We start from the raw sequence: 27563 nt of genomic DNA, 5'->3' as shown, positions 1-27563 counted from the left end.
GCTAACATTTACTGAGTATTGACGATCTCCTATTCACCATGCCAAAAGCTTTACATACATTATCTCAATTATCCCTAAAAACAACCCTAAGGATCTAACAACCCTAAGGAGTTAGGTGCTATTATTAATTCCATTTTACAGAACAGAGACTTAAGGACATTAAATGATTTGGCCAAGGTCCCACAGCTAGTCTATGAAATACACCTACGGTGAGATTAAGAGGTTTGAGTTTAAGGGGGAGAGAGGTCTCTAGCAAAAGTGCGGACTGAATCATAATTCAAGACTTTGCCAAGGATTCTTTCTGTGGCGTTAGGGGAGTCTGACTAGAATAAACACATTTTCTCTCATACTTAAGCTGCTGAGGAATAGAAATCAAAATATCACATGATAAAATTAGCTATTATACCTCTTTAATGTCTGTGAGGGGAAATACCTGTTTTCACGCTATCCGACGAATGCAATCTGCATATACACTTTCAGGGTTAAACATGGCAAAGTTCTCTGTTACCATTAATAAAAATGTCTTTTCATTATTCACTTCATAATCTAAAAAAAAACCCAAAACAAGGGTTTTTTCTAAATCATAATAAGCTAAAATATGCCACATTTCAAATACTAGGTCTACAATTAAACATAATCAATCCATAAATTCTCCTCTAAAATCTAAATTTTAATACTTTTTTAGGTTGTTTGGATTGTCTCTTTAATATTCAGGTATCATTTTTATTTAATTTTATCATATTAAAAAAAATTACAAGTGAACCAAACTCTTGCTTTCTCGGCAACCAACATAATGAGTCTGACGCCTAGACCTGTGGCAGACAAGAGTCTAAAATTCCGGACCTAGTCTCTAAATGCAGCCTCCCTGGATAGTGTTTTCCCTGATGACTCTGGTTTCAGCTCATCTCCCATGAAAAGCTGGGCTGAATTATGTACTACGAATTTGTGTCTTCTTATCCTGTGTCCCACCTGACTATCCTAGGGCCCGCAGGCCAGGAGGGAGAGAATAATTCCTTCTTGGCTCTACGGAGTCAACTGTCGTGGAGGCTGGCAGAAAGTAAATAAAACCGAGGCTGTCCAGAGCCCCTCTAGCCAAGCCATTTCCATTTTTGTTAAATTCAATTGCCTAACGGGAAAACGCCAGACGATGGCAATGATTTCAAAGCCTCACTAACCATAACTTAGAGTCAGATCAGCATGGTCGTAGTTCCTCTGGTGGAAAACAGGTCCCCTCCACGGGCGCACAAGGAAAGCTCTGGTTCTCCCTGGAAAGCCTAACTGGATGGGCTCCCTCAGCTCCAGGTGTCCGCTCGCATCCTTAGAACTATTTACACCCCCAAAGCCTTTTCGAGGTTACATTTTGAGAAGCTTCACAATGTCCCACATCTGCTGCAATTTTCCAACTGAGCAAAGGGCTGAGAAATGCCCCTCGGGCCAGCCTGCGGAAGGGAGGGTACCAGTTCTTTTTTTCTCCCCGTGAAAGGCCTGCTTCACATAAACAAACTCATACTGTCGCTCACAGTTTCCATTTTCCTTCCAGAAAGACCTACAGAAATAATTCCTGCCAAGCACTTTCCAAATTAATTTGTTTCTTTCACAAGGTGAAAATGAGCTAAACAGCAAAGAGTGATTCTGAAGACATGCCTGAAAACTGTTTTGCAAATGTGCTGAAGATCTGGCCTGAAGAGACCTCAATCACATGTTCCAGTTGGTTCTCTTTTCTCCTTGAGCAGCCAGCTTGTTTTGCTGCCCCAGACAAAGAAGTCAATTGCCCCCAGAATACTTCAGGATCACAGCAAAGCTTTTGTGTGTCTTCAGCGACCATCAAAATCCCATTCTCAAATCCCACACAGCTGTTTTCTCCCCCTCTTAAAAAAAAAAAAAATACAAGAAAGCTTTTCTGATGCAAACGAGAGAGACCAGCAGGGACCAGGATTAATGGGGACAAAGAGACCTGAAGGCTCACCCTCTTTTCAACAGGATGGCCTTTGAGTATTTCAGGCTATGGACAAACACTATGGTCTCTCTGTGGTGAAGATGGTGAACCTAATAAAAGAGGTCACTCTCTAGCATCTGTTTCCTTAAGAGTCACGCGTTGACTTCTGAAGGAAAGCCACAAGCAGCCCCCGCGGATTCCCAGGGTGTTCAGGGGCTGCTGCTTTGTCACAGCTCAGAGGCTAGAACCACACGGTGGCCTTGGGATCCTGGTTCGAAACCCTTTTAAAGGAGTGTTTCAGGGTAACAGGAGAGAGCACCCCCCTGGCTCAGAGGTTGAGCTGTCACACCTGTTCAGGTCTTGGTGTGTGTTCAGGTTTGCTCTTCGAAAATGTTCTTAGAGTTGGGACAGTGGACTTGACGCCTTCCTGGCTGGGCTCCCCAGTGCGTGCTATATTCTCGTCATGTCTGGTTAACGGGGGCTGAGATGTCACTTCCTTTAGAGTGACTCTTTTGCCCTCAGTTTAAATATTTCCCCGAAGATTTGCCCCTTGCCCTCTTTTCTCTTAATGTGGGTGGCTATCCTTGGGATGTCACCTGTTGTCCCTGTGAAAATTCATTAATTCAGTTAAATATTTAGCACTAATTATGTGCGGAGTATGGCTCTAAATGGAGCCGGGGCTATGGCACAGAAGACAGACATGGTCCTGCCCTCAAGGGACTCTCATTCTAGTGGAGAATATGGACAATAAATATATAGTAGAATGCTACCTAGAGGGAAGTATGGTGAAGAAAAGTGAAAACAGGGTAAGAAGGGAAGACAAAGGGTGGGGGTGGAGTTCGTGTGTTTGCGGTCTCAGAAGAGTGGCCAGGCTTTCCTCTCTGAGCAGAGATCAGACTGAAATTAGGGAAATGGCCTTGCAATGGTATTGCCTGTGAGCAAAAAAAAAAAAAAAAGCCAGTGTAGCAGGAACAGAGTGAAAGGGCCAGGGTGATAGGAGAGGAATTCTAAAAAGCAAGCAAGGGCCAGATGATGTAGGTTCGTGAAGGTCATGGTAAGGAAAGTAGACCTTACTCTAAGTGTGTTGGAGGTTTTGCATAGGGGAATGGCATGGTCTGACTTCTGTTTCTAATAGACCTTCTGGCTGCGATGTGGAGAACACAGTGAGTCAGGCAAGGGTAGGAAACAACTCAGAGGCTGTCACAACAGACTGGGCCCAGGATGCTGGTGGTTTGGAATAGAGCGGTAATGATGGAGGAAAACAAAACTACTTGGAGTCAGAATATAATCTGAAGGCAGATGTGACAAAATTTGCTGATGGACTGGGTGAGGAGCATGACAGAATGAGAGGGTCAAGAAGAATGCGAGATTTTCCATTTGAGCAACAAGGTAAATAGAGGTGCCATTTACTGCGATGAGGGAGAAGCAGGTTTTACTTGAGAGGGAAGGAGGAGGATAAAATATATTGTTTAGACACGCTGAGTTGAAGATGCCTGTTGGCCAGGCAAATGTTGGTATTGAGAAGGCATTGGTTTTACGGGTGGTCTCCAAGGTCAAATATTACACCTTGGGGGTTTACGAAATGATCCACTGGGTGTGGGCAAAGCCTTTTCACATCTATGCCTATTAATTTTTACCTAAAAATTAGACACAAAGAAAGGTTCACGGGCTCAGTGAGATAGGTCCCTCAGTCGGTCCGCATCTCCATGAGTCATAGACATAACACGTGAGGACACAAAGTCTCCAAGGAAAGAGAAGGACAGGCATTCCACAACTCTGGGAGTGGGAAGGTGCTGACAGCTTTGCTTCTTTTCAATGTATTGAGAATCGCAGTTTGCCTGGTTGAATAGATTTCCTGATTATATTAACCATCTTCAACCAAACTAACTGGCACAAAATAGACAGCAACTTCAAGCAAGCCTGCGAAAACCCTGGCCTGAAACTACAAGCAACAATGCAAGCCCCGGGTCAGGGACAGGGAAGAGCCGTGCAGACGCAACTTTTACTCCAGGACTAGTTCTTTGTCAAATATCCTGACACTGAAACAGAAATCAGATCTGACAAGAGCTGAGCCAAAAGACTAGCAATGAACAAAAAGGCTATTTGAAAGATAGATTTACAACCACTACTGTTAGCAATGGACCTTGCCAGATGATAAATGTGGTACCTAAAGATGCTAGCCAGTTATTTTAAAATTTTTATTTAATATGTACCTCCTTCTGTTATGATGTACATAATATATTAGCCAACAGAACAAGTATGTAGTTTTGAAATAAGTAAATGTTCATAAATTCAAAAATATTTTACTTTCAGTGTGTGTGTGTGTGTGTGTGTGTGTGTGTGATGAAGAACATTCAACACATTCTGGGATAGAAAAGTCCGGAATTCAAAATAGACATCAGAGCTGGAGAGGGCAGTTTGAGGGTCACCAGCGCACGATGGTGTTTAAAGCTCCGGCAGTGGATGAGATCAGGTAGGAGAGCGTGAAGGACTGAGCCCCAGGGGTACCTGGTGTTGAGAGATGAAAAATTAGGGGAGAACCAACATAGAAAATGAAAAGGGAGCAGCCAGTGAGGTAGGAGGAGAACCAGAAGAGTGTGGTGTCTGAAACCCAGGAGAAGAGGTGCTTCTGGGGGGAGGGAGGGGTCCCCAGTATCTGAATGAGAGTTGGCAACTGGATTTGATCACATAAATCTTGGGAAAAGCAGATTCAGTGGAGACGCTGGGAACAAAAACTCCAGACTGGCTGGAGTTGAAGAGAAAATGGGAGGGGAGGAAGCAAAGACAGCAAGTTTAGACAATTCTTTTAAGGAGTTTTGCTCTACAGGAGGGTCAGAGAAATGAGGCAGTGTCTGGAGAGAAACATGAAGTCAAAGGAGGGTTTGTTTGGTTTTTAAGACAGGAGATAGGTTGGTGTGCTGTTGGCAATGATACAGCAGAGAGGAAGAATGCTGAGATGAGGGGACTGAGGGGACAACAACAGGAGCAATGTTCTTGAGAAAGGGAAAGCAAATGGGCTTGGTCGGAGCATGGGCTGTTCATCCATTTTAACAGGAAGCAGGTCAGAGTATGTGTGGACAGATGCAGGATAGGAGGGCTGGTCTACACATGATAAGATAAAGTCATTTTCCTAGATTCTCAGAAACCCATGGACATCACTGCCTGGAAGTCTTGTTGCAACGCAAATTCAACGTGCTCAAGGGGAATGCTTCCCTTCCCTGCCCTGCCCAGTCCTTCCTATCTCTCTGACTTTGCTTTTTATAAACAGCATCTCTGCTCCCCCAGTCACCAAGCCTCCAACCCTTGCAATCCAGCCCATAGTTATTCCAGACCTTTCCTCCCTGCCCCATCAGTCAGCCAGTTGCAGCATTCTGCAGCTATGTTCCTTTGGTCCATCGGCTAATTTCCATAATCTCCATCCCCGTGGCACCAGGGTGCTTTGATTCTCACCATCTCTAATCTAGATTTCTGTGATACCCTTCCAACGACTTCCCTTGCCTCTGTTCCTCCCTGCCTCAGCCCGGGCCCAGCCTACCCTCAGACTCACATTCCTAAAATGTTTCTCGGACTGCTTCCCTCCCTGACTCCAAAGTCTCCTTGACTTGACTCCCTGCACTCCTCTTGGTGTCTTTGACTCAGGACTCAGTCTTTAGTCTCCTTTTCTGCATCTGAATTTTCTTTCTCCCTCGGGCTCCTTCAAGAGCCTATTTTTTCCTGCTTTTCCTATAAATCTTTTCTGATTATTTCTTCCTCAATGATCACATTCATCCAACCATTCAACCAACCCACAGGCTTTTTCTCCATGCCTCCTGTATATGAAACAGGGCTGGGTGAGATGAGGGACATGTGGGAAGCAAGGGATGGATCAGAGGCCAAGTGAGAAACCTCTGAGCTCACCCCAACTCTTTCCTCTTCTCAGTCCCCAATCCAATTTATCACCAAATGCTGCTCACATTTCCTTCTAAACATGTCTAGAATCCATTGCTTCTTTTCTAGTCCATCTAGTGCCGTCATGTTCTCAATATCTCTCATGCAAAGCATTCAAAACCTCCCAAGTTGGGTTTTCTGCCTCTGGTCCTGACAATCAATCCAGTAAACGAAATTTTGCTAGAATACAAATATGACCTGGGCATTCCCTGAATAAACCCTCTAATGGCACCCTGTCACCTCGATATACAGCCAAGGCTCCTTAGCAGCATACTCAAGGTCTCTCATGACCTACCGTGCTTTTCCCACGAGCCAAGCTACCCACCACATCCCACCTTGTGCTCCAGGTTTAGTGATACTGAGGTATCAATCACCCCTGTGCGCATCTTGCTCAGTCTCATTCCCCAAGGTTCCTCCTCTGCCTGAATACTTCTCTCCATTGACGCGCCATCTGTGCATCTCTCAAAACTCAGCTTAGGCTTCTTCTCTTTGGGGAAGGCTTCTCTAACTCTTCCCTGGGAGGACCAAGTGTGACTTGAGGGATGGTGTCTTATTTATCCAGGCCTCCTCAGCACCCACCGCAGGGCTGGCCCATGGAGGGTTCTCCATATGAGAGCTATCGGAGTTAGATAATCGCATGGCACAGGCTGTACCCAGAAGTGAAAGCATTCCCATTGAGAGAGTTAGGGACATGGGCTCTTGAGACAGGTCTGGATCGGAAACCCTGGCACTGCCACTTACTTGCTGGGTGACACTGGGAAAAGTCTTTACCTCCCTATCCTTAGTTTCCTGATCTGTAAAAAAGGGATGATGCAAAATAGACTTATGATGAGGATCAAATGAGATAATATATGTAAAGTGCTTAGCACAGTGTTAAACACACTGTAAGTGCTCAATAAATGTCAACATTTTACTAAATTATGTATTGTGGGGTTTTTTTGGTTTTTTTTAGAGAGAGAGGAAGAGAGTGAGTGGGGGGGGCGGGACAGAGGGCGAGGGAGAGAGAATCTTATGCGTGCTCCATGCCCAGCATGAAGCCCAACGCAGGGCTTGATCTCACGACCCTGAGATCATGACCTGAGCTGAAATCAAGAGTCGGACACTTAACTGACTGAGCCACCCAGGCATCCCCTAAATCATGTTTTTTAAACTCTTTTAATCAAAAGAATTTCCTACCAAGTCTGTGTGATAAGTATTGGTCTAATATCGGTCTATATTGCTAGTACAGACTTTATATTTTCCATGATTTAAAACAGAAAAGAAAATTTCTGCCTGTTCAGTTGCAAATAATTTCTCAATTCTGAAAAAATTAAGAAGAAAATGCCTGGCTCATTCCTGCCTCAGGTCATTTGCACCTGCTGATCTCTCCACAGCCAGAACACCCTCTGCCCCCATCAGAGCTTTACAAGGTCAGCTCCTTCTCACTTAGATCAAATGTCACCTGCTCTGAAAGCCTTCCTAAACACCTGTGGAAAGTAATCCCTCCTCCCCTCGGTCCTTCTCTGTATTTTTATCTTCATAGTACTTATAACTTCTGAAATTACCTTTTTCTTTACTTTTTAATTGTCCATGTCCTTCTGTAAGAAAGTGAACTTCATAAGAGCAAGCTCCTCACCCATTATGTTCTCACTGCTTCATCCCAAGTTCAGAGTGGCACAGAGTGATATCTGAATATATACTGGTTGAATTAATTTTTCTCAACACTGCAGAGGAAAGCTACTGCTCTTGAAAGTTGAATTAAACCTTCCCAGTCTCTCTCAAGAACCCAGGCACAAAATACTTCCCAGTTTGCCAGTTGCCTGGATTGTGTCTTCTAAAAATTTCAGCAAGTTTTAAGAATAATCAAGTACTAAAATATATATTTAGGCAAGTATATTCCTTAAATAATTCATCCTTTATGAAGGGATAAATAGCTATGAAAGATATATAGAAACCCATGTAATCATTAATTTTTCTTTAGGTATAAAAGACTTTATGAATTAACTATGGAGCTTAAGGAATTTGTTCCTCAGAGAATATAATCACTATTTTTTTTTTTTGCCATCTTGCTAGAATTGATCACAGATGGAACAAAGCTCACCTGCAGCAGGCTGTCCCCAAAGTCCTTACATGCCAAATGAATGAGACTTTTCTATGCAAAAATGACTATAATAAAGAAAGTGTTTAATTGGTCAGAAGTGATTACGTTCTTTGATGACTTGGGACTTTAAAATTTATTTTTTAAGTGATATTGGAAAAATAAACAATTCAGTGGAAAAATAGGCAGAGAATGTGGATATTCTCAGAAGAAATCCAAATGGCCACAGGCTTATGACAGCATACTGTTTTACTAAATAATCTAAGAAAAACAAGTTAACATTTGACTATCATTTTTGCTTAGTAGATTTGCAAAAATTAAAAATATCAATGATAAACAACCCATGTTAGCAATGATGTGGGACAATGAGCACTCAGCTACGAGGTTGGAGGGAGTCTGTGGAGGCATGGTCTTTTTGGAGGATAATTTGGCGGTGTCTATTAAAGTTTTAAGTCTGCATGTCTTTGACCCAATAAGTGGACTTCTACGACATTTCAAACATGTTGGCCACGTGCACAAAAAAGAATCTTTGTGCAGCATTGTTTGTATAAAAAATTAGGAATGTTCACCAACAGGGGTATAGTTAATAAATACTGGTATCTTAGAACAAATACAGACTAGGAAGCTTTAAAAGAAATAAGGTAATTCCTCTATTAGCACAGACGGATGCTCACGATCTACTCTATCATTAGAAACAACCCAGCACTATTCAAATTGTATTGATATATATTTTTTAAGGTGGGTGGAAGGGCCGAGGGAGAATCCCAAGCAGGCTCTAGGCCCAGTGTGGAGCCCAGTACAGGGCTCGATCTCACAACCCTGAGATCATGACCTGAGCCGAAATCAAGGGTCAGACACTTAACCGACTGGGCCACCCAGGTGCCCCATATATTGATATATGTTTTTAAAATATGGTTTTTTCATACATAAGCCGATAGCTGTCAAAGTTATTCTTTTTTTTTTTTTAAAGATTTTATTTATTTATTTGACAGAGAGAGACATAGCGAGAGCAGGAACACAAGCAGGGGGAGTGGGAGAGGGAGAAGCAGGCTTCCTGCTGAGCAGGGAGCCCGATGTGGGGCTCGATCCCAGGACCCTGGGATCATGACCTGAGCCGAAGTCAGACGCTTAACGACTGAGCCACCCAGGCGCCCTCAAAGTTATTCTTTTAAGGCGTAAGTCAGAAACCCTGTTGTCCCTCTACTCAAACTTTTCACTGGCTTTGTTTCTCACTCATATTCAGAGTCAAGAGTCCTCACCCGGCTTGCCATTCCCACGTGATCTGGCCCCTGGCTACTGCTCTGACCTCCTCCCTCTCCCCTCCCCCGCAGCTATCTTTCTGGCCTTTTTCCCCTTGCCTCAGGGTTTTGGGTACTTGCTGCATCCTTCAGCTGGGACTCTGGGAGGTGGGGAGTATGTTCCTCCTCAGCCGTCCAAATGACTCTGCAACAACCACAGTCTCCGACCATAGTCTACATTTGCTGGGGGGAGGGGGGGGGACTATGTTCCTCCTTAGCCATCCCCCTCCCCTGCCACATTCTATTCCCCTGCCCTGCTTACTCTTCACATACCCTTACCACCACTGGCTACATGATATACTTCCTTCTTTATTGGTTTGTGATCTGGCTCCCTCCTCCTAAGATTTTTACCTTTTTGTTTCATTACTGCATTCCCAGCACCTGGAATAGTACCTAGCACACCGTAGGTGCTCAATAAATATTTGTTGAATGGAAATAAAATTTCATTTTTATATGTGCATGGAAACCGATGTAGAAAAATACATAGCAACCCACTGATTCTTCCCGAAAGAGTAAGATAACTTTTACCCTTACTATATACGTTTCTGTACCACTGGAAATGTACACTATTTCGGTACCTGGAAATGAGGTAAAAAATATTTTAAAGGAAAAATGTAATGGTTCCATCTGCCCTTCCAGCAACTCCAAATGCTTTTGGGGGCTCCTTTTGACTGACACTGAAAATAATTTTCAAAAAGAACTATCCTAGGCATGTCTCCACTGTATGTACCACCCAGAACTCAAAAAATACCAGTAAACTTGGTCTTTATGAAGTTCTAAGACCAGCAAATAGTCCAGGAATATAAGGAACATAAGACACACTCTCGGGGCGCCTGGGTGGCTCAGTCGGTTAAGTGACTGCCTTCAGCTCAGGTCATGATCCTGGAGTTCCGGGATCGAGTCCCACATCGGGCTCCCTGCTCAGCAGGGGGTCTGCTTCTCCCTCTGACCCTCTTCCCTCTCATGCTGTCTCTCATTCTCTCTCTCTCTCAAATAAATAAATAAAATCTTTAAAAAAAAAAAAAAAAAAAAGACACACTCTCTGCTCCAGCACACTCACTCCCTAGCCCACACCGTGTGTCCTCTGGGTAAAAAGCCTTTCTTTCTTTTCTTTCTTTATCTTTCTTTCTTTCTTTCTCTTTCTTTCTTTCTTTCTTTCTTTCTTTCTTTCTTTCTTTTTCTCTTTCTTTCTTTCTTTCTTTTCTTTCTTTCTTTCTTTCTTTCTTTCTTTCTTTCTTTCTTTCTTTCTCTGTGTAGAATGCAACCTTCTTCTTTTTTTTTTAATTTAAATTCAATTAGCCAACATACAGTACATCACTAATTTTTGATGTAGTGCTCAATGATTCATTAGTTGCGTATAACACCCAGTGCTCATCACATCACGTGCCCTCCTTAACGCACATCACCCAGTTACCCCATCTTTCTAATTAACACATGCAACCCCTCCTTATACACACTTCCTCCCTTCAGCAGGAGGAAGAAATTTCACTGGTAATTCTTTGTGCTCTTTTCTCTACAGGGTAAAATCTTCAACATTGCTATCAGACAGGGTGAACCTGATTTGGTTCCATGTAGGCTTACAAAAGTCATCCATTGCTAGAGGGAGCTCTTGAGACAAGACACATTGCCTCTCAGCAACAAATCCAACTTAACTTAGCATGACAAGCATCTCAGGACACATTTACACACACAACAGCCACAGCGTCTTTCATAAGCTGTCATGGTCATGAGGCCTCTGTTAAGTAACTCCTGATCCTCATTCCTGGGCCTTTTTCCCAGGAGCACAGTCATGGTAGTATTGGTAATACTCTAGTTTTGCCTGATTTCTTAAACGGCCACAGAGGCTCCCTGGCAAGGCTGCAAGGCCTCTCCCTAACAGGATAGCAAATGGGGAAAGGGGCCGCAGTTTAGCTCTGAGAAGCCAGCAGGAAGACTGGCCTGCCTGTCCCTGACAGTTTCTGCAATTCACCTCCTAAAGTAGGTCAGCAACAGCCAACTCTCATCACCATATTCGTATGGAAACTGGAAGTCTTAGAATTTTAAATGAGAATAAACCAACCAGCTGGGTTGTTTCTAACTTTTTCTTTTTTCTTTTTAAGAGAGTCAGCTAGAATAAAAGTCAAGACTATTTGAGAACCAGCCCCTGGTGGACAATTACACTTGATTTTATACTTGATTTTTACTACGTTTTGGCAAAACAATAGATTTGGGCTGGGGGATTATTGCTGACAATTCTCCTCAATGAGTGCCTTGGGCTCAGTTTTGCTTCTTCAGAAACACTGGCTTATTACTCCTTAGCTCAAGCCTCACTTCTAGGGCCTTCTAATGATGCTTGAGAAAGGACATCAGTTTATTCTGGAGGGGTCTGGTTATCGAAACACACCTTACTTGGGACCAGAGCACAGGCTTTGGAGTCAGACCGTCAATGTGATCTAGAGCAAAAGAACCTAGCCCTCTGTGCTCTGCTTTGTTCATCTGTTGGGTGGAGACAATAACTGCAAGCTGGTAAGATGACCATTCAGGTTGAATGGGATAATGCAGATACCGTCTTAATGTTGTACTTGTGTCAGAGGAAAACTCAAGAAAGCATTACCATGATTTTTATAAAGTGAGACTATAAAGGGATTACCTACAAAGGCAGAATCTCCCATAAATGCCCAGAACAGTTTCACCCAACAAACAAATCTCAAGACCGACCACCCTAGAACCTCTTGCCCAGGTCCCTCTTGCCTAGAACTTCATGAATTGGTGTTGTTCAAATGCCGGGGGTCAAAACTTAATTCTGAAACACACACACACACACACACACACACACACACAGACTATATATGGAACTGTCACTACTAGGAGTCTTGGGCTGAAGCCCAGGGATCTCATAAGTCTGCCAAGCGGCCCCCCAGACTTGCCTCTGCACGAAGCTATGGACAGGAGACTTCGTGGTTGCCATCAGCTGGGCCAGAGGGAGATGACAGGAACTGACAGTGGGGCGTGCAGGAGGCTCAGGGGTGCCTCCCACCTACAGTCCTGTCCCTGCCCGGGGCCACAGTGCTCTGAAGACCACCGTCCATCAGACCCTTTAAGGTCAGCACTCCCTCTTCTCATCACCTTACTCTTCCTCTCCATTCTTCAATTTGGCAAACATTTATTAAGTGCCCACCACAAGCCAGACACTATGCCAGGCGTTGGAGAGCTCCTGGTCCAGCAGACACAACAGGCCCCAACATGTAGTTCCCAAATGACAGTGGGTGTCCACGGCGTTCTCTGGAGTGAGCCCAGACAGAGTGAATGGGCCACACTTTTGGTGACCCCGAGTCTTTATGGAGCTCAAGACAATTCCGTTAGCAAGAATGTCCCAGCCAGCAGGTCACTCACCACATTGGTTTCCTGCGTGGCCCTGGCCCACTCCACAGGCCTGCACTCGGTGTTCAGGTGTGCTGGGAGATGTCTTTGCCCCTTCCAGGTCCATGCCTGAGAGCTGGAGGTAAAACTGCTCCCTGTTGGCAGCCTTCCGGAGCGCGCGGATGGCTTTCCGGAGCCGCTTCTCTGTTCGCTTGACGATGCAGCTCAGGTCACAAGAAGCTACCGAAACAAGAGGGATCACCGTGGGGGAGGAGGTCATGCTGCAGCATGTGAGGGTGTCCAGGGTGGTGAGGGACCCACCAACACCCACAGTTCCCTGGGGACAGAATGGGGGGATACCTGGGGCTGGGCACCTCACAGGCTGGGCAGCATTTGACTCAAACAGAAATTGATTGGCCAAAATGGAATCTTTGAGTTTTTATGAAACAGATAAAACCATGAGGTTCCAAACCAATTCAGTTTAGTTTGGGAGTGAAAAAACAAAAAAACAGGAGATACTTCAGTGGTTGCATTATCTTCTCCCCCCACCAAGAATGACGAAAAGTGAAAGGCAAAGGAGTAAGGAGCAAACTGTGAGGAGCCTGGCACCACGGACTGTTTTCAGACCAACCTGTCACCTCCTTTTGGTTAGTTTCAAGTTCAAACTCAACAGAGATAAACATTTCCTTAGTGGCGCTGGGGCGGCCAGGGGCTCCCGGGACTTGCTTGCCGGAGCTGCATGTAAGGTTTGCGTAGCGGAAGCTCTCTTTTACTGAGCTGTGCTTCTCTGTATGAAGAAACAAAATTATCGGAAGCCAGATCCTGGCAAAGCACTCAGTTGAACATTCGCTAGAGCTCAGTAAACATTTCATTAGAACAACTCTCAAGGGACGAAGTGATTAACTCCAGATGCCAGGACGCTGCAAGCCTCAGCTTGGAGCACGATGACATTTTAATTTCGAAGAGCCTCCTATATAACTTAACAATTTAGCTCTTGAAAATTATTTTCATGGATGAATGCTGGATGTGTGCGACTGACCGGCCACATGTGTGGGAGACAGGGAAGACAGGAACCAGGGTCGCCTTGCAGTCCTAACTGCCGGCCTGCTAAGGTGTGCTCCGTGTTCTCACAGTTGGTTTCCTTAGAGCCGGACTGTGATGTACCAAGCAGGGGCTGAGACTTCAAAGAGGGAATGAGCACAGGAGTGGAAAGGAAACCAACTCCTGCTTTCAGGCAAACTGAGCTTGGAGTAATTGCAACCCAGAGGGGAAGCTGGGAGGCGCATTAACAGTGATGTCTCATTTTGAAATAACCAGGAGCAATGCACGGCACAAAGCATCCAGAGAACCAAACAGTATCATGAAGGCATCTAGGGTGGGAGGAAGTGTTGCGCAAGGCAGGGCTCTGCACATCCCCGTTCCGGACTCTCTTAGATAGAACCGAGAGTTCCCATATATTCTTTGTTAAGTTCCCCTAATGCTAACACCTTACACCATCCTGTATATTTATCAACACTGAGAAATTAACATAGTACAATACCATTAAGAAGACTAAAGACCAAGACTATTTTTAAATAATGCTTTTTCCCTCTATCTAAAAGCATGAAAGATGGGCGTCTGGGTGATTCAGTTGGTTGAGCAGCTGACTCTTGATTTCGGCTTGATCATGAGGTCATGATCTCGGGGTCATGGGATCGAGGCCTGCACTGGGCTCCACGCTCAGTGGGGTATCTGCTTGAGACTCTCTCTGTCTCCCCCTCTGCCCCTCTCCCCTCAAACAAATAAATAAACAAATCTTTAAAATAAATAAATAAATAAAGTATAAATGCTCACTGTGGAGAATTTGGAAAATGCAGAAGAAAAAAATGAAAATTTCCTGTCATCCCCCCCACAATGAGATATAGCTACTACTAATCATATGACGAGTTTCCTTTCTTTTTCTTCTACTCATACTTTTTCTTACACAGTCTGGGTTGTATTAGATATATGAAATCTTACTCTCCCCTCTCCATCTTAGCATTATAAGAACATTTTCCTATGTCACTAAACATTCTTTAAAAACACATAATTAATAGCTGCATAATATTCCATCAAATGGAGGTACCAAAATTAACCTCAATTTCTTAAAATATGCAGCCAAAAGTGACTACAGTGAACTTCATGTTTATTTGTATGATTCATGTGATGGCAAACTGGGGAAAGAAGCATCCCTAATACATGAGTCATGATTTTTTTTAATCTCTAAAATTATTTTATGAAATAATACAGGAAGTGTGAGCTGGGGAGGGGAGGGAAGGAGGGGGTATTGGGAGGAGGTATTGGGTCCCGCTCTTCTCTACCAGGCCAGTTCTATTTGGATGGTGTTTGTCCTGCTGAAGCCAATGGAGTCACTGCCTCCAAAGACTGGATCCAACAGGAAAGCTGGATATTACATCTTTGTTCATCAGAGATTATCCTGAACCAAACCTTTCTCATTTCTTTGGCTTATATTCCAAGCAAAGTCTGAGATCTAGAAAATTTAACCCAATATAATCGCAAACTGCCAATGCATCTTAAAGCCCTTACTGATTCCCATGAACTCACAGGTTTCTCCAGAGCTCACCGTGTGTGCCTGGCAAAGGAAGCCCTGCGTATAACTCCACAGCTATACAGGGGTGCTAGGCTAGGCTCCTCTTCCCCCTGGGGAGAGAGTCCTTGGAGATTCTGGACTGTTCGATCCCGTCTGAAGGGCTCAGCATGTTACAGGCCCCTTTCCCAACATGCAAGCAAGCTCCCTGCACCAGCCATCTGATTTCATACCTGGTAGTGCTGGTCGCAGACCCTCGGAAAACAGCTCAGCCTTTTTCAAACTACACTTGCCTTCATTTAGTTTAAAGGTTACACTTGTCCTGACGGTGGCGACATCTTCAGAAAGAAACAAGTGAGAGATGTTACCTTCAGAGGCAAAGGAATGGAAAGACCTGGTGGGTAATGGCGAGCTGTCCTGAGGCTGGGTCCCACCACACGCTGCACACCCTGAGCCCGTCTCTTACCTGAGTCCACAACAGATCTGGCTCATGGAGTAACCATGATCCTGAGGCTGGGGATGCCAGGAGCCTCCTAAGAGTAACACCTATCCCTCTAGCTGAGATGAATCCAATGCTCAAATATAATAAAGAGAGGGCCCCAAACAACCTCAACGCCGAGATGAACTATGAGGTCACTTTTGTGACTTCCTGAGAAAGAAGACCAGAATCTCCTAGTTCTAAGTTGGACACGACTGCTGGGGGAAATGGTGAAGGGCAGATTCTCCTGGAAAAGCCTTTCCTGGGAGGACAAGGTTGAGGGAGCAGACGAGGATGGCACTCTCCAAACACGGCTAGGATGTTTGGGCTCTGGGGGCAGCAAAGGTCCCACTTTGAGGGCCTCGTGTGCAAAATTCTGCTCTCCCCCCACAATCAGTCTTAACCATATGTCAAGCTATGGAGCCAAAGCCCAGGATTCATACTCTGGCTCTTTGACTTGTGATGAGAACTTAAGCAAGTTACTAAAACTCCCTAAGCCTCAGTTTCCTCACCTGTAAAATAGACAAAATTGGGGTACTTACATTAAGGTACCTACATTACTGTGAGGATTAAATGAGATGATACAAAAAAATAAATAAAAAGTTTAGCCTACTGTCTGGCACACAGTAAGAACTGAGTAACTATTAACTACCAGCTTGCCCATCCTGGTTAAAACCCCAACTCCACTATTTCCTCTCTGAGTCTGGGTGCATTATTTCACCTCTCTGAACCTCGGGCTCTTCATCTGATTAATGAGAAGAACAGTAAAATTTCCCTGAGCACTGCAGTGTGGATTAAATCAGCTCAGACATGTAATACAGTGGCTGGTATATTTAACCGCTCAGTCAATATATTCGAGTATTATTGTCCCGCTTTGGGTCGCTAGCTCTGCTCATATATGTAATATGGACATCAAGAATCATTTCCTCATTCAGACGTTCTCAGGATGTAATCACAGAGATGTCTAAATCTGGGAAGACAAGGTTACTTAAAATCTTTACATTTTATCCTTTATCTTCTGACAAACTAGAAAGGGTTGGGGCCTCTTTCTCTGGACAGAATCTTTGCCCCCTGTCATGCCTATGTCTATCTCCACCAATGTCATGTGCACCAGGCACACACTGCCTGGTGGGCCTTTGAGGTACAGGGAGTTTGGGAGACCCGAGTGTCCTGATCCCAGAGCTCTGTGGGCCTCTGCCCAATATGATGACCCGCCAGGGCTGAACATGGACGGGGCCTCCGAGCACACAGTGGACACTTGGTAAAGATCTGTTACATGGTGAGTCGGTTTTCAGGCACCAAGGCTGTGGGCAAGAACAGACTGCAATGTGCTCGCAGCACTGAGGAGATTAAGAGAAGAGAAAATAAAGCCAACGCTCAAGAATAGCACCCCAAGAATGAAGCCCATTTATCACAGTGAACCTCAGAGAGAACACGCAGATTTGGTAATTACCCCCGAAAGTGGAGTCATTGGATTTTTGCTGTTTGCTCTTGAGAGAAGAGGAAGAGCCGCAGGTGACAGAGTAGGCCTCTTGCAGTCCTGACGGACAGAATGTGGGTTGTCAACATGTAAGCAAGGTTACAGTCCCTCCTGCTAGCAGCTAAACTCACTCCCCGCCCCCCTTTCCACAGAAACCACTAGACAAATGCCCAGCATATGAGGCGTCAAAGCATGGGCTGCCGGTGGTCAAGGGCCGCTGGTCAAAGACCTGGGAAGCCTTTGAGGGCACCTAACTCCTAACGGCCAGGAAGGCCTGGCCCTGGCACGAGGACTTGCCCCAGGGACTGGGACCCACTCACCTGAGGAGAGGTGAATGCCCGAGTGACATCTGAGGAAGCACCTGTCTCCTCCACCACTCTTACCGCAATGCAGGGACACATGAGGTGACACACTAGTGGGCAGGACCCCCTTCACTTCTAGACAGGACAAAAAGCAGACACTTACAGCAAGAGCAGGACACTTCCAGGTGAGTCCCAATCATCCCAGGCCCCAGGAAAAGAAGGTAGGGCTGATATCCAGCACAGAGCACAAGACACAGGACACTATTTCCCTCCAAAGTAAAGAAGCTACGTGTGTGCTGGTTTTGGTTTTTTTTTCCCCATGCGGGAAAACAGAAGGGAGTTCCGACCTACACAGAAGCACAGAAGGACACACCGAAGAGCCTGTAAAGTATCTCCTGTTTTTGAACTATTTCAAGAATGGCTGCTGCCGCCGAGGGGACAAGCGTCAGGGACGGGAGGAGGGCGGGCGCCCCCTGGCCCCGTGGGGACAGGGCCGCCATGCCAATGCGAGCCCGCTGACTGTGGGACACGGCACCCCTTACCCACACAGTCTTTCTGATTCCAGTGGAGCTTGTATGCAGAGTGGCACCGGCATTCGTAGCTGCCCACTGTGTTCACACAGACCTGCCGACAGCCCCCATTGTTGACACTGCACTCGTTGGTGTCTGCAGAACAAAACACTCTCCTGTCACAGCAGCCCGCTGGGGACCAGGCTGATGCCGTCCCTCCCCTGAGGAAGCAGCAGGGAAGCCACAGGGTTGAAACTCACTAAACCAAGGGAAGGTGCTAACCGCCTTCGGGGTGTGCACTGGGCACCAGCTGACCCCACTCCCCACTCCGTGGGTTTCCTGGCAGAAGCTCTGCCAGGATGGTCTCAAGTTCCGTTCTGGACCAAACCTTTCCCCCATTAAGGATACTCAGAAGGGGGCACGCTCTACTTTCGCGTGTCCAAACGCAAACACCGCACAGGCCTCCAATGTGGAATTCTACCATCCTCCTGGGCTACACGCCAAGGGAGACAGAGTTAGGATTCCTCACTGGACAGTTCATATTCAGTAGCTGAAGTATAGAGAAGGAAAATGACTTGCACTAATCCGCATCCACCCAAGACTGAGTCCAGGCTGGAAGGCAGCTCCACCTAAAACCCAGACACACATCCATATTCAGGGCATATATCCTGGGGGTTTCTTGATGGACTGGAAGAGGATGTATTTAGCCATGCCAAGGATGTATTGAAACGGAGAAGAGAGACAATGCTATCTATACCAAACCACTACTCTCCATTCTTCTTAAGCACAGGACACAAGAACTGGGCAGGAAGTATTTAAGCCCATGGTTCCCAAATATTCAGATACTCGGTATCACCCTGGAAGCCCTAGCCATTCTGAATCAGAATCTGAATCTGTATTCTCAAAGACTGTTCAATGAACCTGATGATCAGGGGGAGCAGGGTGGGAGTCATTTGATGTCAAATCTGATTTATGCCATAGTCGACATGAGCATCAGGACAAATGACATCAGAACACGGGGCTACACGGGCACAGCCCAGAGAGATAGAGCCGATGGTCCACTTCCAGCTCAAAGACCTGCTCGAAGACCAGCTCAGATCTTAAAACAGGCCTCTCAGCTCAGCTGGTTCCTGGGAACAGCAAGGCTATGGAAATGGCGGGTGCCCTGCCCAGTCTCTCTGAGGACTGTGACTTTATGATCCACTGGGAAGTTCCAACAGACAGGGTATCAGCTCCTGAGGGATCCTCCCACTGTCTGAATACACTACATCAGTAAAGTCAATAAAAAGTTCGCAGTTGATTAGCTCAGCTCCTCTCTCTGCTCCATAACGTAACATGTTAAAGGGATCAATGTGAATAGATTTCCCTTAGCAGGTGCTTCCCTTGAGTCGATGAACTCACTACTATACTAAAACGTCCCGTTCATTCCCCCAATATTGGAAACTTGACCCTGACCTGGGGAAACTGGGGGACATAGGTGCGGCTCCCCTGCAGGCCCAGCCTCCCCTGCCTCTCCAGGGGCCTTGTGCTCACCTCCGCAGTGGGTGAAGCCATAGAGGGTGTACCCTTTGTTGCAAGCACATGTGAACGTGCCCGGGTGGTTGATGCAGCTGTGGTCACAGGTCCTATCCAAAGAGCACTCATCCACATCTGTAATTGTCAAAGGGAGAGGGCAGCTGAAACCAGCTCTGAGGGATGAGTGGAAAGAGCAGGTCTAGAACTCCACGCATTGACCGACAATAAAACCAACGGAAACAGAATTTAAAAAGTATCCATCAGTTCACCTGCTCACTTGTGGCAAAGAAAATGTTGAGCAGCCTACCGTAAGTATACTCACAACCAGAATCCTTATTTCTAAATTCTGTTGCAAATTGCACTTGCCTTTAAGCTCCGTTGGTCTCTCTCCCATGCTTATTCGCAGGACTGAGTAATTTAAAATATTTAAGTGAAGCCAAATGAGATAACGTACCTTAAAAGGGTTTGCAAACGATAAGGTGCAACCCATGCGTTACTGTTGTTATATTCCTACTGGTAAGACAACAGTACTAATTATATAAGCTATAGCAAATGGAAAGGAGAAAACAGTTGGGTTGGAAATAAATCTGGTTCCTATCTTTCCAGAATTAGTCTTCTGGCCCCAAGAGGTCAATTGGGTTTTAATGTCCTCTGCACTAAAAGAATGCATGAACGCTAACAACCTCAGTGATTTTCTATTGCAGACACTAAAATTTGGTGGTTAAGCTCCAAACTGGATCCTCTTGGCCAATCCCTTGGCTTTGTTCTTCTGCCATGGTTCAGCCCCACAGGGCCCCTCCTGTCCTGGTCTAACGTGGAGGCATCACTGGCTTCAGCCGAGGTCCTGGAAACTAGCCTCAGGAGGCTGCCTTTGTCAATCTAATTATTTCTCCTGCCCTGGTCTGGTCCTTACATCTTTCCTGTAGAGTAGAATTTCAGTGCTTCACTTCCTCAACTCTTTGGAGGGTTTTAACAGAGTTACAACTTGTGTCTCCAAATGGATAAGCCAGGACCAGTGCAGAACTCAGTGGAAGCCAGCGAGCCCAGAGCTAGATCTCTTTTTCAACATCAAATGTGCCATAAGAAACTATGTTAATAAAAAACAAACATTTGGAAGGAACTAGAGGAATGAAGAAATGAAATTAAAAAGGGCAAATTCTTACAAAACCTCTTCATCACTAGCTTTTCCCAGAACTCCTGGCAATTTCTTCAGTAAATTTGTTCTGTGAAAGTATTTCTTCTACCAAGACCAATCCGTGAAAAATAAGAAAAAGTCCATTTCTTCCCTAGTAATTGATGTCACTCTATGAATTCTGTTATTAACATCAGCCAGTTGTCGAGAAAGTTGGACTTGTTCAGTAGCTGGCTTTGGCTGCGCATCATGAGCTGTGGCTTTGCCAAAAATAATGAGATCACTTTTCTAATTCCTTTTTAATGTGTTTACACAGCTTAAACAGTATTTCTTGCTCTGTACATTATGAAACATTATGTGGAACATCAAATTTGCCTTCCAAGTCAAATGAAAGAAAGCCATGCAATAGTCATCCAGAAGGAACTTGCTGAATTTAAAGGGGGCTATACTTGAACTGCCTGACACATTATGTATTAAGCGGAAAAAAAGGAGAGAGAAACCTAATTCACACACCATAAGATTTTAAAAAAAGGTAATGTTACATTTTTATTACCTGAGGTGAAAGCAGATATTATTTTCTGATTTTGATTTAATTCTGGGATTTCTAACAAAATAAGTTAGGCTGTTCTTATTCCCAGAAATGGAACAAGACTACATGACAGCACATCTTTCCTGACAGCGACTTCCTGTATATCCATAGGGCATAAAAGGTGCTCATCTGAAAATATAAATGATGCTCCTCATCCAACACAGCTTACCACCACCCCAGAGTTATTAATAACAACAACTGCTCCCCAAAGATGCTCCCCTGACACCCCTTGTGTGGGAGGAATGCATCTAAGAGGGGGGTCTGCAATCCTGCCTTGCCTCCACTCAATCCCCTCCCTCCCTCCCCACCGTCCCTCTCCCCAAGCCCCAGAGGCTGGTTGGTCATTAAAACAAGGGCTGTAAGGAAGAGACCAACTGGTACATGACCTTGATTATGGGTTGACCCCAACTTTTCGCTAGGAAAAGGTAAGGTATGTTAACTAAATCTACATATTTTTGCCAAGTTTTGTTATAAAAATCCACAAAATTAAAGGAATTTTAGAAAATTTAGAAAAAAGAAATTATTCATAATCTCAACACCCTAATGCAAACCTGTTTACACTCTGTGATCCATGCCATTTCTAGCAGTGAGCTCTGTATAATCACACCAGATGGATTCTTTGAGGTGTCCTCTAATCATTAAAGCTTAATGTCCAAAATATACTCGTGAGCTACATTGGTGTTTTTATTCTACCGACAGACGAAATAAGTGAGGCATGGGTTGGCGGTTGGATTAATGACTCCATCGAGAAGCCCAATGAGCCAGTCTCTGCCAGCGTGGGGTTTTGTCTTCTCGGCTCCAACCAGCGGGCACTGCACAACACAGCTACGTTTCGGCACATACCTTGGCAAGACTTCTCATCTGTTAATAATTTAAATCCCTTTTTGCAGCTGCAGTCAAAACTGCCCACGGTGTTTTTGCAGAAATGATCGCAACCTCCATTGCGGGTCTGGCACTCATCAATGTCTGTAACAGGCAAGCATCGGCAAATCAGAGAGCAAAACTGGCCTGCTTTTCTACAAATCCCTGACATGCTATTGTGTGCATGCTTCAATACTCTCTGCAACAAAAACAGACCCTGTGAAAGCATGTAAAGATGTTTGCTGATGTTTTTAATCTTACACATGTTTTCTTGTTTGGCTGAACCAACTGGGAAAGACAAGTGCCTCGGCCCTTGAGAATTCTGACTTGTGCTACCCTCGGCTAGCATTAAGGAAACAAATTATGGGAAAGAATGGTGATGTCCTGTTATATTCTCATCCTGGCACTGCTCTCTCGAGATAAGATGGCTCCCTTCGGTATACTTTCCATTCCAATTTAATGATTTAAATTATAAGGAATTAGAACATTTGTTTTGGCAAATTACACGACGATCAAGTAGCCTCAATGCTTTTAAATGATTCCTGATACTCAAATTAATCTTATCTTCTCTCAGTTTCATCTGGTAACTGGTTATCTGCTTTGTATCATGTTAAAGAACAAAGCCTTTGTACTCTTGCCCAAGAAATACTAGCAGGTCATTGAGGTCTCTATTGATCAGTAAAAGTTAATTGTACAGCTATTCATTAAGTTCTCTGGATAAAAATCTTGGCTGTTATTTATATAATAATCTCTAGGCTGTTACTTATGATAGGCTGATACTATCACCTGCAAATGAATGTTTTCTTGAACTTCTGCCTTTTTCTAATAAGGCTGCTGCCTGGGTTATCTGATGCTTGCAGAAGCTGACCTTCTCAACAGTTAGTGTAATTAAGTTGGTTCTAATTAAGCTTACTCAATTATAATCTTCCACTAGCCCAGGGAGGAAAAGCTTTTCCAGCGAGATGAATCATACTCTTTCTGGAGTCTCTCCAGGAGGTTTGGTGGGGGGGGGGGGGGAAGAGCTGCCTTTACCCCCACACATTAGCAGCTTGGAGAGGCACAGGCTACCTTTACAGGTCTTCCCATCCAACTGGAGAGTGAATCCAACGGGACAACTGCAATGAACACCTGTCGAAGTATCCTTACAGGTGCGATCGCAGCCTCCATTGTTGACAGCACACGTTTCTGACAAGGAGGGAAGAAAAAGACAGTTAGCTTGCTAAAGAAGCACTGATACAGCTGGGAGGAAAGGCTATGACTGCAGAATTAATGCTTGACAAAGTTCATGAAAGCCAAGAGGCATGGTGGGGCACTCACAATTGTATCCCAAGTCTCTATCACCTGCAGGTGAGATAAAGGGAGGGCAGGGGCAGCTCCTCTCACCCACCTAAATAAGAGACATCTCCCAGAGAAGCTTGAGAGAGGGGTAAAAATGGCTCTCCAGCCTGCTGAGGCTTCCCCCCTCCACTGGCAGGTCTGAAGCCACTACATGTTCCTATTGATCCACAGCCACTGACCTGCTAAGTGTGGCCACATCTGGCAAGCTAGATGTGAATGCAGAGCAGGGCAAAGAGGGATGATCCCTCCTTCATCCTGAACCCTCTCCCTTCAATATAAGAAATGGGCGAAGCAAGAGACGGCAAGCTTCGCCTACCCCAACCATTCTCTTGCTGCAAACCAACGACTTCATCCTTGCAACTGCCAATTAACTCAGATTAGGAGTTTACCTTTCCCTGAAAGGAGAAAGAACTTGTCACAGATACATGAAAAATCAGCCACAGTTATTAAGTCCCATCTATAGAGATAAGGAACAATAAGCAAATGTCCTTCTAGTTTTACCTACTGCTTTTACTTCCATAGCTACCTCAATGTACAGCCTCGGGGAAAAAGCTTAGTTCTAATCAAATATGCCAGACAGAACAGGTATATCACTGTTTCCTCTCAAAACCTCACATGAGAGTAAAAAGATTTTTTAAAGCATAAATCCTTAAGAACTGGTACAGCCACTGTGGAAAACAGTACGGAGGTTCCTCAAAAAGTTAAAAATAGAACTACCCTATGAGCCAGTAATCACACTATTGGGTATTTAATATGAAAACACTAATTCAAAGGGATACATGCACCCCAGTGTTTATAGTAGCATTATCTACAATAGCCAAAGTATGGAAACAGCTCAAGTGTCCATCGATTGATGAATGGATAAAGAAAATGTGGTGTGTGTGTGTGTGTGTGTGTGTGTGTATACATATATATGTGTGTGTGTATTTATATATATATATATATATAATGGAATATTACCCAGCCATAAAAAGGAAAGAAATCTTGCCATTTGCAACGACATGGATGGAGCTAGAGAGTATTATGCTAAGCAAAATAAGTCAGAGAAAGACAAATACCATATGATTTCACTCATGTGGAATTTAAGAAACAAAACAAATGAGCAAAGGAAAAAAGAGGGAGAGACAAGCCAAGAAACAGATTCTTAACTACAGAGAACAAACTGATGGTCACCAGAGAGGAGGTGGGTAGGGGGATGGGTGAAAGAGGTGATGGGGATTAAGGAGTGCACTTGTTGTGATGAGCACTGGGTGTTGTATGGAGGGTTGGGTCAGTAAATTGTATACAGACTAATATTACACTGTATGTTAACTATACTGAGATTAAAATTTTTAAAAAGTACAAATCCCTAAGGACAAAGAAAATGGAAGCAAAGACAATAGACGGAAGATGTCAAATATTCTGGAAGTGGCATGTCAAGGAGGGGCAGTAATGGACAAAGCAGAAAGCTAAACCCTAGCAGTCTGCAGAGGGGGTGCCAACAAGTGGTGAGCTCGGGTAAGCCATAGAACTCCAAAAAGGCCCGGGAATTGGAGATACTAACTTACTCTAGAGGCAGAGGTAAGGTAGGAGTTAAAAACAGGAAGATTGATTGTAAGGCTATAGAACAAACAGACAAACCCTCAGATCCCCTCCTAAATTCCACAGCCAGGTGACTACCCCTTTCTTATTTGGGCCACAGCAGAGAAATTCATCTTCTGGAGAAGTAGGACCAGAGAAGCACTGGACTCGAGGATACCAGGAATAGCAGGAGGGAGGAGGACACACGGTCAGGTGAAAGTCTATACCCTGAAAAAAGGGATCTCAAAGCCTCACCACCACCACCCGCCCCCCACCCCAGCTCCAAAATCACTGGCAGTCAAGTCTACGTCCCCTCAGCAGGAGACTGAAGGATTCCTCTCCAGCTAAACTGGCCTGGCCAAGTGAAAAGACATACAGATACTGGCATTTGAGGGTCTCCAAATGAAATGGCTAAGTCACTGCCTAGTCATCCAAGTTTAAAGCCTACCGGCTGGTAGAACACCCAATTAACTTTTTACTATTTCACTATTAAATATGAAAAGTCAGCCTAGAATCGACAGGTATTTCAGGAAGGCCTTTAATATGAATAGATGCACCAAATCAAATGAAAAGGGAAAAGGGAACTTGGATGAAACAAAGACAATACAGGGAACAAAAGAAAAGTTTTAAAAATCTCCTAATTAATTTCCCTAAAGAGATAAGGAAAGCATTCATGAAATATGAATAGGTGCCTCCAACAGAAGACCAAAGTAAAATTCTTAAAAACTTAAAATATGAAAGCAGACATTTAAAAAGAATCCTGTAGAGGGTTGGAAGAAAGAAAATGAAAAATCTCCTAGGAAGTAGAACAAAAACTTAATTAATGGAGTTAAAACAGCCAACTGACAGAAGTTTCAGAGAGAAAGAATAGGGAATAGGTAGTTAAGAAAATTATCAAAGAAAAAATATAAGGAACTTTCTCAGAACTAGAGGGCTAGTTCTATATTTGCCATATTGAAAAGGCCAACTGAGTGTTCAGCACAACAGGTGGGAAAAGTCCCATCGTGAGGGTCGTTATTGTGAAATTTCAGACCACCAGGGACAAGGAGAAGACCCTAAAAACAACCAGAAAGAAGCTTTCATGGGTTCCATTCAAAGGAGCAAGAATGAAAATGACTTTAGACTTCTGGAAACAACACTGAATGCTTGAAAACAATAGAGCACTCACTACTCACGACTCTGAATTCTATACTGAGCCAAATGCTCAATAAAGGTAGAGTAGAAAGGCATTTTCAGGAATGGGAGGTTTTTTAAAAACCTATACCTACCCATGTGAACTAACAACAGAGAAGACATGGGGTCCACAGACACAGGAGCGAGGTGAAGGGGATTCCCAGGCTGGTGCTAGCGGGAAGACCCAGATGAGAGGTTTGCAGCCAGCCCCGGGGAGTCACGCCCCTCTAGAGCAGGAGAAGCCTCAGAAGACACTTTAAAAATTTATTTATTTATTTATCTATTTATTTGAGAGAGAGAGAGAGCACGGGGGAGGGGGGGCGGCGAGGGAGAAGCAGACTCCCAGCTCAGCAGGGAGCCCAACTCGGGGCTCAATCTCAGGACCCTGAGATCATGACCTGAGCTAAAGGCAGACACTTTACTGACTGAGCCATCCAGGTGCCCCCAGAAGATACTTTTTAAGAAGAAAATGGAATTAATAAGTCGAGTGCTGTATTTGAACACATTAAAAGGGTTTTAGAACTCTGCTCAAAATTTGCAAAAGAACTGGTAAGAGGTACTTAGAAACCTAGGCAAACAAAGAAAATAATAATCATAGCACACTACATGGTGGGGGTGACTCATATTTAGATACTCCTCAGCACAATGATGTAAATATGTACTGTTGATCTCAATAGTGATAGAACCGCAGTAAGGGTGTGGGGGAGGGAGAGGGTGTGCATTGGGGGAGGGAGCAGAAGAGAGCTAAAACTCAGCGTGCTCTGGAATAAGAAGTCACAGCTAATATCTAAAACTGACACATCAGGAAATAGATGTATAATATACTAAAACAGGAAAAAGGGAAATAACTGTATACACTCTTCAGAAATGAGGGGGAAGAGGAGTCAGAAGAAGGAACAACTAGGAGAAATGGAAATTGTTGCCTCTGGCAAATGGGATGAGAGAAAGGGAAGTTTTGAGGCAAGGAAATGACGTCTCATTACAAGCTTAACAGCACTAATTAGGTTTTTAAGGTTTTTTTATATTATCCATATGTAGTATTTTAACTTAACACAATTAAAAATAACTTTAAGAGGTCAGGAAAGAGCTCAGTGCCCAGTGACCAATGGCTGCTCAATATATTACCTGTTAAATCTAGAAGCTATCAGTAAGTCGGTTTTGTTCCGGTCAAGCCAAGCTTTCTCCGGAACAGTAATTCGCCAAATCCGCCCCCACAGCCACAGCCTCTACTTCTGCTCCCGTCCCCAGCTCCACTGGCAGACCTTCCTACACCCACAGCCAAGTGCCACTCTTCTGCATTCATCTCTTTTGCCATCCACAGGGGCTGAAGTCAGAGGGACGAGGACTCCGCTGACAAAAACCCAGACACATGGCCCTGCTAGGCAAGGGACTGCCCCAAGTGCCTCCCTGGTCACAGCCGCTCAGAAGGACTGGCGCTGACATTCACTGGCCACCCACGAAGTCCCAGGCGTTGGACTCTGGG

The 27563-nt window shown here is 44.6% G+C and overlaps 1 protein-coding gene across 5 annotated transcripts in view; it reads right to left on the bottom strand.

Moving 5' to 3' along the window:
• SCUBE2 (signal peptide, CUB domain and EGF like domain containing 2) overlaps nt 1-27563 on the bottom strand; it is a 67434-nt gene that overhangs the window by 17013 nt on the left and 22858 nt on the right. For 3 of the 5 annotated variants that reach the window (XR_013442443.1, XM_078058417.1, XM_036121387.2), the window contains exons 8-16: nt 23078-23194; nt 21992-22114; nt 19446-19562; nt 17946-18068; nt 17422-17538; nt 17075-17161; nt 15377-15481; nt 13209-13364; nt 12611-12817 (exon numbers count right to left, since the gene is read on the bottom strand). Coding sequence is in view for 4 of the 5 variants with exons in the window: in XM_078058417.1 (XP_077914543.1) it covers nt 12611-12817; nt 13209-13364; nt 15377-15481; nt 17075-17161; nt 17422-17538; nt 17946-18068; nt 19446-19562; nt 21992-22114; nt 23078-23194 (1152 nt within the window). In the remaining variant the exon portion in view is untranslated. The remainder of the gene's footprint in view (nt 1-12610; nt 12818-13208; nt 13365-15376; nt 15482-17074; nt 17162-17421; nt 17539-17945; nt 18069-19445; nt 19563-21991; nt 22115-23077; nt 23195-27563) is intronic. The other 2 variants (XM_078058418.1, XM_036121391.2) reach the window with 1 other exon arrangement.

Source organism: Halichoerus grypus, chromosome 11 (genome assembly GCF_964656455.1).
Source record: "Halichoerus grypus chromosome 11, mHalGry1.hap1.1, whole genome shotgun sequence".
NCBI classification, from domain to species: Eukaryota; Metazoa; Chordata; class Mammalia; order Carnivora; family Phocidae; genus Halichoerus; species Halichoerus grypus.
Note: the sequence above shows the minus strand (reverse complement) of the source record. Positions and strands in the feature narration are given on the sequence as shown.